Genomic DNA, 13,010 nt, shown 5'->3' on the forward strand with positions numbered 1-13,010 from the left:
GGACTGAATCTCACTTCTGACATGCTTTTATAGGGGTAGTTGTGGGCTGAAGGTTGCCGGTTCGATCCCCTGAGCCGACAGTATGTGACAGAGGTGCCCTTGAGCAAGACACCTGACCCCTCCCCCAACTGCTCCCCGGGCGCTGCGGATAGGGCTGCCCCTAGTGTGTGTCTTCATTAGTGTGTATGTGGTGTTTCACTGCACGGATGGGTTAAATGTGGAGGTGGAATTTCCCCGTTTGTGAGCTCTGTTCCAATCGGCTGTCCTGTATTGTGCTTCCAATTCAAAAGCAGTCCGTGCTGAAACACTCCTCATACCTTCAGGGTGAATGGGTGGTGCTAAACTGCTGTAGGCTGAATAGAAGAATATTTGTATACGTGTTGGTTTTTGTGACATCACAAACCCAATTTATCCAAAGTGGCTTGTTTTTACAGCATAGCTTCCATAATATGGACCCTTAATGTATTATTTTGAAAGACGTCCAAATTACTCAAAAAACAGACTTTTCATTCTTCGCATTTTTATTGAGATCTTGAATTTAGTTGTCGCAAATCTCAAACGCAACAAAGTTTTCTGCCGAACATTTCAGTTATTTATTTATTTCAAATCCGTATCACTGCAAAACGCCCCTAAATAAAACAGTAGACGTTGCAACTTTGGGAACCAAACCTGGTATCTTACCTAATTTTGGTGCGCCGGTCTTTTCTACCTCATTGGCGTCTTTGCCGATCCAGAGGAAGATCTACAAATGAGAGGATCACGATTAGCTTGTAAACTATAACCTATTAGGTTTTCAAGGATTGAGCTTTTTTTTGTTACTGAAATCTCTTGTTGCTATGGAGCTGCTTCATCTACCTGATCCCAAGTGTCCAGCAGCATGACATCATCAGTGGCCAGGTCTAACTGGGTAAAGTCTCCAGGCACCTCCTCAACCTGAGAGATGAACAGAGTACAAATCAGGACCGTGCTAATATTCCACGTTTACATGTAGCCTAATAATTCCTTAATAATCCGCCTAATAGCTCAATCGGAACAGAATACGTCCATGTAAACACCTCAATCGGAATGGTCTAGTCTGATTGAGGCCATTCGGAATACAATTTCTATCTGACTGACTGAGGTGGGTAATCCTGTAAATAATCTGGTAAATAGAAAAATAACATCTGTGTAAACGCCTGTATCCGATTACATTCCCTATCGGAAAGTATGTTCTGCATGTGTGTGATGTCATAGCGAAAGCTTATAGCGTTCAACGCGGTGGAAGCCGTCGAATAGCTCTGATATATGTATCTAGTGACGCTAGGCAGGTGGGTGATATATGTCAATGATACTGTGATAAATTACACCACAATACGTTTTTCTGCTTACGCAAACATAAAGATCATAAAACAATAGATTCTGACCAGTTATAGAGAGACTGTAAACAACAACATCCGGTGTACAGAAACTGTATAAACTATGCCGTTCCAGCCTTCCGTCTATCAGTCTGACTGAAGAAAAAAAGCTCCTTTACCACTAGCCGGCCGGTCTTGTTGGAGCAGCCGAACAGCCGCGGTGGTTTGATGGTTTTCTGCAGAGTTTTGGAGCTCTGATACTCCTTCTTTCCTCCCAAAGCCGTCCAGAATCCCGCTACAGAGAAACATCGGCCCCCCAGAGAGAGTTAATATTACATAATATAAATATTAACAGCTAGTTTCTAGGACACGAATTAAACCCAGTCGTGCACTAAACTGCAAGGTAAATGATGTTTCAACCCTGAAAAGCCTTAAGTCCATATTCAGGCCAGGGGTCGACAACCCAAATGTTAAGAAGTGTCACTTTGTCCTTCCAACAAAAGTCAAACAACTTTGAGAGCCACAGCATTTTATGTCTGTTTCACCATCTTGGCTGTAAATGTGGCTCAGTATGTGCCGATGTACTAATATAGGCTAAAAAACATAAATGAAAACGCAGACTAACTTTGCTCTGCTTTAAGCTTTAAACTCAGCTACAGCCGCTTTTCTCGCATCTCCAGCAGGAAACTTTTCCACAAAAGTGGAACAGTTTCTTGCAAAACGTCTCTCAGCGATCAAATTTTTACAAGGCTGAAGTCGCTTCTCATTTGCCAGCTCCTTGTTCGAATTTTGAGGTTCCACCTTAAATGATGCCTGAGGTGCCACAATGTAACTGCTGGACTATTTAAGATGGAACGGGACTTTTTAGTGTTAAACGTATCAGGAAACCAGCTGGAGTGATTATGAATTCGATGAAATCGATGCTCGTCTTAAATCTCTCTCTTTGCCTTTTCTTTAGCTACTAGATAGGTTAGATTGTTTGTGTTGCTATGGCGACCAGCAGTCTGCGCTGATCTTCAGGGTTAAAGGGTGAATCAGCAGTTCTACATTAACTCCAGCGTTTAAGACCATTTACTGTTACACTGTGTTGAAGGATCAGCAGAGCTTTATTTTACTGTAGAGGAGGATTATTTTATTATTACCTACTGATCTGATTCAGCTGTGGAGCCGCAACAGGGCAGTTAAAGAGCCGCATGCCAACCCCTGGCTTAGGCTTAATATGGATCTAGGACACCAGCCACATATATTCTATTATTATACTGAGCCCGTTAAACTGTAGACTTACTATTCTGTATCTGTTATGATACTACTGTGGTACATTTTCACTTTAAGGGATTAAATATGTGATATTAATTTTTAACATTATGAATATTAACACTGACGCCAGGATTGCCACAACACTTACTTTAAATCCATGAAATGAAGAGCAAATGCTGTTTTTCTACAACCAAATCCAAAGATGGCCTATGTGGTCCAAATTCTGTGGAATCAGCACAGTGCTAGTTACTAATGAAAAACTTCCCACCTGGCTCTTTGCCTTCCGCCACATCGGTGGGCTTCCCTCCCAGGAAGGTGACCACATGCTTAGCAGCGTCCAGTTCCTCTGCACTGGCCCCCACACCCTTCCACACAAACAGTGAGTCGGGTGTCTTCAGCACAAACACATCGTTGGTGTTTAGCTTGGACGCAGAAGGTTGCACCTACAGAGAGAGAGAGAGAGAGAGAGAGAGAGAGAGAGAGAGAGAGAGAGAGAGAGAGAGGGTGAGAAAGGGTGGGAGGGAGAGGGAGAGAGACAGAGAAAGAGACAGAATGGGGGAGGCAGTAAAAGAGAGAGAAACAGAGAGAAAGAATGAGAGAGACAGAAACATAGAGGGTGAGAAAGGGTGGGGGGGAGAGAGAGAGAGAGAGAGAGAGAGAGAGAGGGAGAGAAAGAAAGAGCGAGAAAGTGTGGGAGGGACAGAGAAAGAGAAAGACAGAGAGAGACATCAATGGCAAGAAGGGGGGAGGGAGAGAGAGAAAGAGAGAGAGACAGAGTAAAAGATAGAGAGAAAGAGAGAGAAAGAAAGAAAGAAAGAGAGAGACAGAGAGAGAGAAACAGAGACAGAGGGTGAGAGAGAAAGAGACAGTGGGTGAGAAAGTGTGGGAGGGAGGGAGAGAGATAGAGAGAGAAAAAGAGAGAGAAAGAGAGACACATCGAGAGAAAGAGAGAGAGCGAGGAGGGGATGGAGAGTGGGCAAGAGAGAGAGAAATAAAGTGATAGAAGTTATGACTGAAATGGTTCCACTGCTGTCTTGTAATGATTGGCTGAATGATACAAAAGTATTTATACGTCCGATTTTGATGATGATTTGATTCTTACATAAAAGTTTATTCTTTTAGTTTTATATTAAAATAAGCTTTTTCCAAAATGGAAAGAGTATTAAAGAACACAACCTGGAAAAAGAAGTAGTAAAAGAAAGAATTTTAATTATTTGGATTATTTTTTTATAGAATTTTTCTGAATTTCTACATAATGACAGGGTTGCAACGTAAACAAAGTCGTTTACAGTGGTGGTGATGGGAACCAGACGTCTGAAGAGCTTCTAAAAGCTGAAAGGGTTATGCTAATGTTATAATGTTATAACGCTGCCTGATATTTGTTTTATGATAGTAAACAAAACGTTTTTAGCTTTTTATGTTTATATATATATATATATATATATATATATATATATATATATATATATATTTTTTTTTTTTTTTAATTCATCATCGTTACACATAAAAACTTATTTTTTTATAGTAAAAATGTTTATATTTGTGTTGCAGTCATGGCGACCCCTGGTTCCTATCACCACCACTGTAAAGAAATCTGAGTCTTTTGTCCAGTAACTGGTCACCTATTATTCACTAGCACCTGCAGATCAAACAGCTGCTGGACGTTCTCCTTACCTCTACGGCCCTGGTGGCCTTGGCGGTGCTGGTGCGGACGTGGAAGAGCCGTGTGCTGCCCGCCTGGGTCTGGCCACCTTTGCGAGACGTTCCTCCGCTGTGGATGATCATGGGCTTCCCCTTAAATATGCTCATCAGGTGGGGGGGTTCTTGGCCCTGGGTCACACGCACCTGGACATTGATACACACACATGTAGTCGGTGTCTGAGAGCAGGAAAACAGGACTGCTAAACAGCAGAGGGCGCCCTCAACGGATGGGAGTGAACAGAGCTCAATGGCTAAAAATGAAGATTTAAAATAGCTTCTAATCACCCAAAACCTCTCTTTAATTTCAGAAGGATATGTTTCACTAAATAAGTGAAGAAAACTCACCTATATGTTTCCTTTTTTCTACAGTAAACGGGTTTTGAAAAAAGGAAACATACAGGCAGCAGAAGGCGGGCATTACTGCTAATGAGTGCTGATTTGCTGGCCAGTGCAGCAGCTCATTGACGTCACGGACCTACATGAGGTGCCGTTTTAAACTCCAGTAACTCGAGTTCAAAAGCTCTTAAAATATAACAGCAGTGTTAAAATATCTTATGCTGTTCTTTTAAAAATGTTTAAACATTAATAAACTATCATTTTGCTCAAACGCTCCATATCAGCCCATTCGTCTTGGACTCGCTCGGGGGCGCCCTCTAGTGTCTGAGCAGAGGTAGAAGAGACAGCAGAGTGGTAACTCTCCTCTCTACAAGTTCTCTGGTTATGTCGCCTAACAGACACCCAGCATCATGCGGGTGGTTTGGGGGTGGGGGGGCATGCTGTCCACCCAGAAAGAGAGAGGACAGTTAAGCTCCCAGACTCAGGAGTGTCTGGATCATCACTGTGAATCATAATTGCAACCTTTAAACGACAGGACCGCCACTTCAACGGTTAAGCCACTCATTAGACCCACCTTCAGGTACTAAAAGTGAAATCTCACCTGGACAGGAGCTCCACCCATGGAGTCGTCCAGCTGGACGGTGAGGAAGGCAGAGGCAGCGAGCTCGTCCTGTGTGCTCTTCAAGCCCTGCCTGTAAACACATACAGCTACAGTTACCACACTAACAATACTACTGTGTATTTAACTACTTATAGAAACATTACACAGGAAAGCACATCGCCTTCATCACATCAAACCTTTTTTTAAGTTAAGTGATACTTTTATTAATCCCACACACGGGGAAATTCCACCTCCGCATTTAACCCATCCATGAAGGGAAACACCACATACACACTAGTGAATACACACATACACACACTAGGGGGCAGTGAGCACACTTCCCCGGAGCGGTGGGCAGCCCTATCCACGGCACCCGGGGAGCAGTTGGGGGTTAGGTGTCTTGCTCAAGGACACCTCAATCATGGACTGTCGGTGCTGGGGATCAAACCAGCAACCTTGTGTCGTAGTGTGTTAGTGTGTGTTGTGCTGGTGCGAGTGGATCAGACACAGCAGTGCTGCTGGAGTTTTTAAACACTGTGTCCACTCACTGTCCACTCTATTAGACACTCCTACCTTGTCGGTCCACCTTGTAGATGTAAAGTCAGAGACGACAGCTCATCTGCTGCTGCGCAGTTTGTGTTGGTCATGTCTTGTGTTGTGTTGGTAAAAACTCCAGCAGCACTGCTGTGACTTATCCACTCAGACCAGCGCAACACACAAATGTATTTGTAGAACTACAAGCACCATACAAGCTACCATAGACAAAGGGTCACTTCAGTGGGAACTGAAAAGAGCAGATTAGTGAGAGAAATGGACTGTGAGTGGACTCACCATGTGTAGATGAGGTGCTGCTCTCGGCTGCCCTGTTTGTAGCTGTACAGAATGATGTAACAGTCTCCTCCGTAAAACTGACCGTAAGAGGCGGGGTCAACTGGGACGCGCTCTCCTTCCTCCACACGCCAGATCTGATTGAGATAATATTTCAACAGCTGGTTTTAAACAGGAACACAGATGATCTAAAGCTGGACCTCAAGGAAATAACCTTACAACACAGGAAAAATGATACAAGCTTCTTATCATCACAGGCTGCATCACTGTCTGGTACAGCAGCTGCACTGCCTGCGACCGCAAGGCCCTTAGAGGAGTGGTCAGGATGGCAGAAGCCATCATAGGCAACAAACTACCAGCCATACAGGACGTCTACCAGTCCAGCTGCCTCAGGAAGATCAAAGAGATCCGGTCACCCAGCACACGGCCTGTTCGCCATCCTGCCATCAGGCAGGAGATTCCGCAGCATCCAGGCTTGAACAACCCGGCTAATGGGCAGTTTCTACCCACAGGCTGTCCGGCTTCTGAACCAGCTGTGAAGCTGTGGGTCCGTCCCAAACTACCACTTCACTCGGTCACTCTGTCAGTATTATTATTATATCATCTCTGCTGTGGACAATAACACCTTAACACTAAGCCACTTCAAAGAACAATAACACTGAGTCACTTAAGCCGCTTTAAAATTTATATTTCTCTGTATATTGTGTATATTTATCTATATTTTGTGTATATTTCTCTATATTGTGTATATTTCTCTATATTGTGTATATTTCTCTATATTGTGTATATTTCTCTGTATTTTGTGTATATTTATCTATATTTTGTGTATATTTCTCTGTATTTTGTGTATATTTCTCTGTATTTAGTGTATATTTCTATATTTTGTGTATATTTCTCTGTATTTTGTGTATATTTCTCTGTATTTTGTGTATATTTCTCTGTATTTTGTGTATATTTCTCTATATTTTGTGTATATTTCTCTGTATTTTGTGTATATTCCTCTATATTTTGTGTATATTTCTCTGTATTTTGTGTATATTCCTCTATATTTTGTGTATATTTCTCTATATTTTGTGTATATTTCTCTGTATTTTGTGTATATTTCTCTATATTTTGTGTATATTTCTCTGTATTTTGTGTATTTCTCTATATTGTGTATATTTCTCTGTATTTTGTGTATATTCCTCTATATTTTGTGTATATTTCTCTGTATTTTGTGTATATTTCTCTATATTTTGTGTATATTTCTCTGTATTTTGTGTATATTTCTCTATATTTTGTGTATATTCCTCTGTATATTGTGTATATTTCTCTGTATTTTGTGTATATTTCTCTGTATATTGTGTATATTCCTCTATATTTTGTGTATATTTCTCTATATTTTGTGTATATTTCTCTGTATTTTGTGTATATTTCTCTATATTTTGTGTATATTTCTCTGTATTTTGTGTATTTCTCTATATTGTGTATATTTCTCTGTATTTTGTGTATATTCCTCTATATTTTGTGTATATTTCTCTGTATTTTGTGTATATTTCTCTATATTTTGTGTATATTTCTCTGTATTTTGTGTATATTTCTCTATATTTTGTGTATATTCCTCTGTATATTGTGTATATTTCTCTGTATTTTGTGTATATTCCTCTATATTTTGTGTATATTTCTCTGTATTTTGTGTATATTTCTCTGTATTTTGTGTATATTTCTCTGTATTTTGTGTATTTCTCTATATTGTGTATATTTCTCTGTATTTTGTGTATATTCCTCTATATTTTGTGTATATTTCTCTGTATTTTGTGTATATTCCTCTATATTTTGTGTATATTTCTCTATATTTTGTGTATATTTCTCTGTATTTTGTGTATATTCCTCTATATTTTGTGTATATTTCTCTGTATTTTGTGTATATTCCTCTATATTTTGTGTATATTTCTCTATATTTTGTGTATATTTCTCTGTATTTTGTGTATATTTCTCTGTATATTTCTCTATATTGTGTATATTTCTCTGTATTTTGTGTATATTTAATATTTTTCAAGTGACAAACTTGAAACTTCAACTAATGAATTAGTCCATAACACTTTAATGACTGCTCTTTAAACCTTAGTCTTGGAGTAAATTGCAAGACGATTGGTATCAAGTCTAGGCTTAGCCATAGTCTTAAACCGCAGACTCAATATTCAGTAACTATTATTAAACGACTGTGTACATAAATTAATGTGTACTGGAGTTCTGAGAGCAGAGAACTCAAGTGTGGACCCCCATACAGACCCCCCAGAGTTTATGTAATATTAGATTAAATATTATAAATATTAATATTGACATTACGAACTGTATAAAAGTATCCCCACTGCACAGGCACAGCATGTATAATCTCCATAGAAAACACTGACCAATAGAACAGGGCAGCATTATGAATTACAACGTTCTGCTGATCACACATCTTTTACAATAGTCTTTCCCAACCCGGTCCTCAGGGTCTCCTCAGATGGTCCACATTTTTGCTCCAACCCAACACACTGGGATGAAGGAAAACTGTGGACCATCTGGGGGGGGTCCTGAGGACCAGGCTGGGAAACGCTGATCTACAACAAACACACTTAAACCATAATTTTCGGCAAGTTTAAGGTCAAATTTCTTACTCGTTTTTATGTTTTATTTTTCCCCCAAAAAAGTTCGATTCACCAAATGAACCGTAATCGACATTAAAGTGTGCAGCAGTGTGTGCGCTCCAGGGGACGTGTCATCTTTTCCCTACGAATGTGATTTTAATCCACGAATCGATGGATTAACTGCTGTCATCTGAAGCTTTCAATGAAATCCTCTCTCGTCCGTATGAATTTCTAGCTGTTCACCTGAACTTTTCCAGATCCATTGTCCACCATGTTGTGCTGGGCGGCCATGGCCTTGTTGGAGTGCAGGGTGGAGGCGTCGAAGGGGATCTGCTTCACCACTGCGATTTGGCCGATGGTGTAAGCCTTGCTTGGGCCCGTGGTCTGGTCCTTATCCTTCCAGTCAGAGAAGAACTGCTTGAACAGAGTGGTTTCGCCCCCTCCTGGTATCACCTGGATCTGTAAGGACAGTGACAGGCTACACTGTGAATACACAACATTTATCTTCCTCTATGAGTTTAGCCGACAGTCAATAGCTCAGTAAGCTGCGCGAGCAGCCAGAACTAGAATTAGAGCTTTTTCTTAGCCAGCATGTTTTTATACACAAGGAATTTGTAAATAATTATTACCAGAAAGAAAGTAATTCATATATACAAACAAATATAAAATATAAAAATGTGAAATGCTGTACAGGTTTAGATGGAATACATAGCAGGAATAGATGATGGATATACAAAGTACAAAATATGTCAAAATATGTGTACAGCAGAGGTGCACCGAGTATGGATTTTTATGGCCAGTTATGGAGAAGCTACGATGTCCAAAGGCTGATGATTTTCAGTCTTTATTTAATTTTTTGGTAATGCCCTCACTATACATGCTAAATATTATATTTTATATATATAAAATGTGTACACACACACACACACACACACACACACACATATATATATATATATATATATATATATATATATATATATATACATACACACACACAGACACACACACACACACACACACACTCATATATATATATGTATACATACATACGGCCCAAAATGACTTGGAAAAAATTCTGGTTCCATTGACTTTCATTAAAAATAAAGTAGGTTTTTTTTCTTCTCCTGTAGTGAAGTGACCATTGTGGAGATACGAGGTTTTGTTCTGACAACAGCAATACATATATATATATATATATATATCGCTATTGCTGGAACAAAGCCGTATCTCCAAAATGGTCACTTCACTACAGGAGAAGAAAAAAAACCTACTTTATTTTTAATGAAAGTCAATGGAACCAGAATTTTTGGATTTTGGGCCGTTTCTTTCGGTCCAAACATCATGAACTTTACACACAATGTAAGGGACAACAGGCATTTTCACATTATGTCAAAAACTGAAAAACAAATTGTGATTGAACACTAGTGAACACAGTTCGCAGCTGTAGGTGATGAACATGAGGCTGAGTACCTGCGTTTTACTGGAGTAATTCTTCTCTTTGATGAAATCCTGAGCGACCTTCATGGCTGCTTTGCGCTCTCCCACGCTGGCATTTGGACCTTGGAGCAGAAACAAAGGAAAGGCGGAACAGACCTTGTTATAGTTTTGCGAGTATTATAAACATAATATGAACTCATTTTCAATTTTGTGATTTTGAATATATGAGGCCATGCAGCGTTTACATATAAGCTACATATAAGCTATAATATAGTTATAAAACATTGTAGTTATAATAACTCTGCATAAGGCTTTATAATACAATTGTAATAGCGTAAAGACTATAACATTATACAATTACCGTAATACACCAATATACCATTAAAATAATCATTTTAATCAGTTTTCATTTTTAAAACTTGTTATAATAAAAATAACAGTTCTTTACAACAACATTCATAACGATAATGCGTCATAAAAGTTATTATTATGAAGTCTTTAGAACTATCTGTGTAGCATTACAGTTACAATAAATTGTTAAGTAAGTTGTTAAAATCATTACTACAATACTACAATAATAGATTTTAAGTCTTTATATTAAAAAATACCCTTAAAACTATAGTCTTAAGCCTTTATAACAAGTTGTTATAAGTTGTTATAATCAGTCTTTAACAACACTCTATAATGTTATAGTCATAAGTTGTTATAATAAGCGAACAGAAAAGAAAGTCACTCGTTTGTTCTGAACTCAGATGAAGGACGTTGAGGACAAGCTCTCTTGCAACCACAATCAAAACAATCCTACGAATCTAAGGTAGCAGGTTTGCCTGGTTGCTGCTGAGTGAGTAAAGCAGACTCCACCCAGTGAGAGGGGAAAGTAGTCAGGTGCCACAGCTCACCACCCTAAACGCCGCACATAACTCTGAACCACACCTTTCCAAACAAACACGTTGTTATCCCCGCCGTTGTCCAGGATGTAGCACTCATCAGGCGACAGCATGGCCTGTTTGAATGGGCTCGATTGGGCCACCACAGACGTCTTCATGGAGCCGGTGGCATCAGATATCTGTAAAAGGACCGAAAATATAAGATCAATCTGTTATTATTAAACCAACTCTATTGATTAATCCTACACTGAATGCTCTGTATATGGTTATTCTCATATTTGCTTCTTTGAGGATAAGTAAAAGAGGAGCCTATGAACACATGCATGACTAAATCTGCATTTATTTCTTAGATAATCTCAGATTATGAGTGGGCAATATGACAGTATTGTACAGTATTATGATAAATCACATCTTTAAATTACATCACTGGGAGCAGTCACGGGCTGGAGGTTAGGGAACCAGCCTTGTGACCGGGAGGTCACCGGTTCGATCCCCTCAGCTGACAATTCAAGACTGAAGTGTCCTTGAGCAAGACACCTAACCCCCAACTGCTTCCCAGGCACCACGGATAGGGCTGCCCACCGCTCTGGGCAAGTGTGCTCACTGCCCCCTAGTGTGTGTGTTCACTAGTGCGTATGTATGTGGGTGTTTCACTGCACGGATGGGTTAAATGCGGAGGTCAGTTTCACGGATGTACACAAAGCGTCACTCGTGCCTTTGTTAGGGAGCAAAATGTACACTAGAGTTACCATGTACAGCACCCCCTTCTTCTTGTTGGATGTGTCCACCTTCTCATCGTCTGGTGTGGCTGGGGCGATGGCGGTTATGGGGCCCAGAACCTGAGGAAGAGCCATTACATGAGATCTTACATTACAAGAGTTCATTCACATACAGGGACTCTGACACGGGTCAGATGGCAAACAGCAACACACCAACACATCTGACAATGCTTGGCCTGACTGCCATGCAAGACGTGCCCCTCCCTACCCCCCAACTCCTTTCTCCACTCTTTCTCTCTCTGACTCTCAGTAGGACCACAGAGGACACATCCTCAAGAGCTCAAGCCTACAGACATGGAGCAGGTTTAGCTATAGACCATTTCCACACTTCCGTGTTTGTTCACGTGAAAGAGTATACAGTAGCGTTAAACTTGCGGACTTCCGGATGGGTGATACCGCCTGAAATCATTGCTGCGGTCCTAATGCACCAATAATTCCACTGTGTCCACTAGATCAAGTTTAAAAATGTCCAACTCGTCGCTCGTCATGTGTCACGTACGTATCCGATTCGTGGCCATGTGACCTTACTGTGAGGCTCGGATCGGAATTCATGCGCTTTATTTCCACTGTCCTGCACCATCTTTCAGCGTTACCATGGCGACAGCGCCGAACAGACGTTAAAGCCTGTAAACGGTGGAAAAGCAGCTCATCTCACCTTTTCCTCCTTCGTCTGGCTCTAATAACGAAGCTGAGAGCTGATCAGAGTTAATGATCTTCTCAGCGAAGCTCGTTCTGCTCGTTAGTTTGCGCTGATGATGCAGTGATTCAGTCGCGTGACGTTACTGAGTAGGAGGAGCTCATGAGGGTCATTTCAGGACGGCAGTTCGTTCATATTAATGACAGCGACTGTGGAAAAGGTCCACTGTACAAAGCATTAAACAAGGTATCACAGCAGTATAATGTAGGGTAGAGGATTTGGCGCCCTCTCTGGTTGATATATGTAATTGTGTAAGCACGTACACAATGTACACAATTTTTACATGGCATTAGACAAAAATCAAAAAGATGGTTCCTCAAGGGTTCATTAGTGAAGAATATGGTTCTATTCAGAACCATGAAAACTCAAAGCCAACAAAAACCCTCTGCATGATTAAATAGTTCTTTGCATCGTGAAAGTGTCTTCAGAGTGTTGGAGAATGTGCTATAGACGGTTCTATACAGAGCCTTTTTGACAGTGGCTCTATTTAGAACCAAGAGGGGTTCTTCTATTGTAAAAAGGATAACAACAGAAAAAC

At 40.4% G+C, this 13,010-nt stretch overlaps 1 protein-coding gene across 2 annotated transcripts in view; it reads right to left on the reverse strand.

Moving 5' to 3' along the window:
* Positions 1-13,010, reverse strand: part of scinlb (scinderin like b) — a 42,260-nt gene that overhangs the window by 1,370 nt on the left and 27,880 nt on the right. For both annotated transcript variants that reach the window (XM_017712288.2, XM_017712287.2), the window contains exons 6-16: positions 11,746-11,835; positions 11,043-11,175; positions 10,143-10,231; positions 8,913-9,128; positions 6,061-6,194; positions 5,230-5,320; positions 4,266-4,436; positions 2,860-3,034; positions 1,514-1,629; positions 856-933; positions 682-742 (exon numbers count right to left, since the gene is read on the reverse strand). In XM_017712288.2, the coding sequence (XP_017567777.1) occupies positions 682-742; positions 856-933; positions 1,514-1,629; positions 2,860-3,034; positions 4,266-4,436; positions 5,230-5,320; positions 6,061-6,194; positions 8,913-9,128; positions 10,143-10,231; positions 11,043-11,175; positions 11,746-11,835 (1,354 nt within the window). The remainder of the gene's footprint in view (positions 1-681; positions 743-855; positions 934-1,513; positions 1,630-2,859; positions 3,035-4,265; positions 4,437-5,229; positions 5,321-6,060; positions 6,195-8,912; positions 9,129-10,142; positions 10,232-11,042; positions 11,176-11,745; positions 11,836-13,010) is intronic.

The sequence above is a fragment of the Pygocentrus nattereri genome, chromosome 19, assembly GCF_015220715.1.
Source record: "Pygocentrus nattereri isolate fPygNat1 chromosome 19, fPygNat1.pri, whole genome shotgun sequence".
Classification (NCBI taxonomy): Eukaryota; Metazoa; Chordata; class Actinopteri; order Characiformes; family Serrasalmidae; genus Pygocentrus; species Pygocentrus nattereri.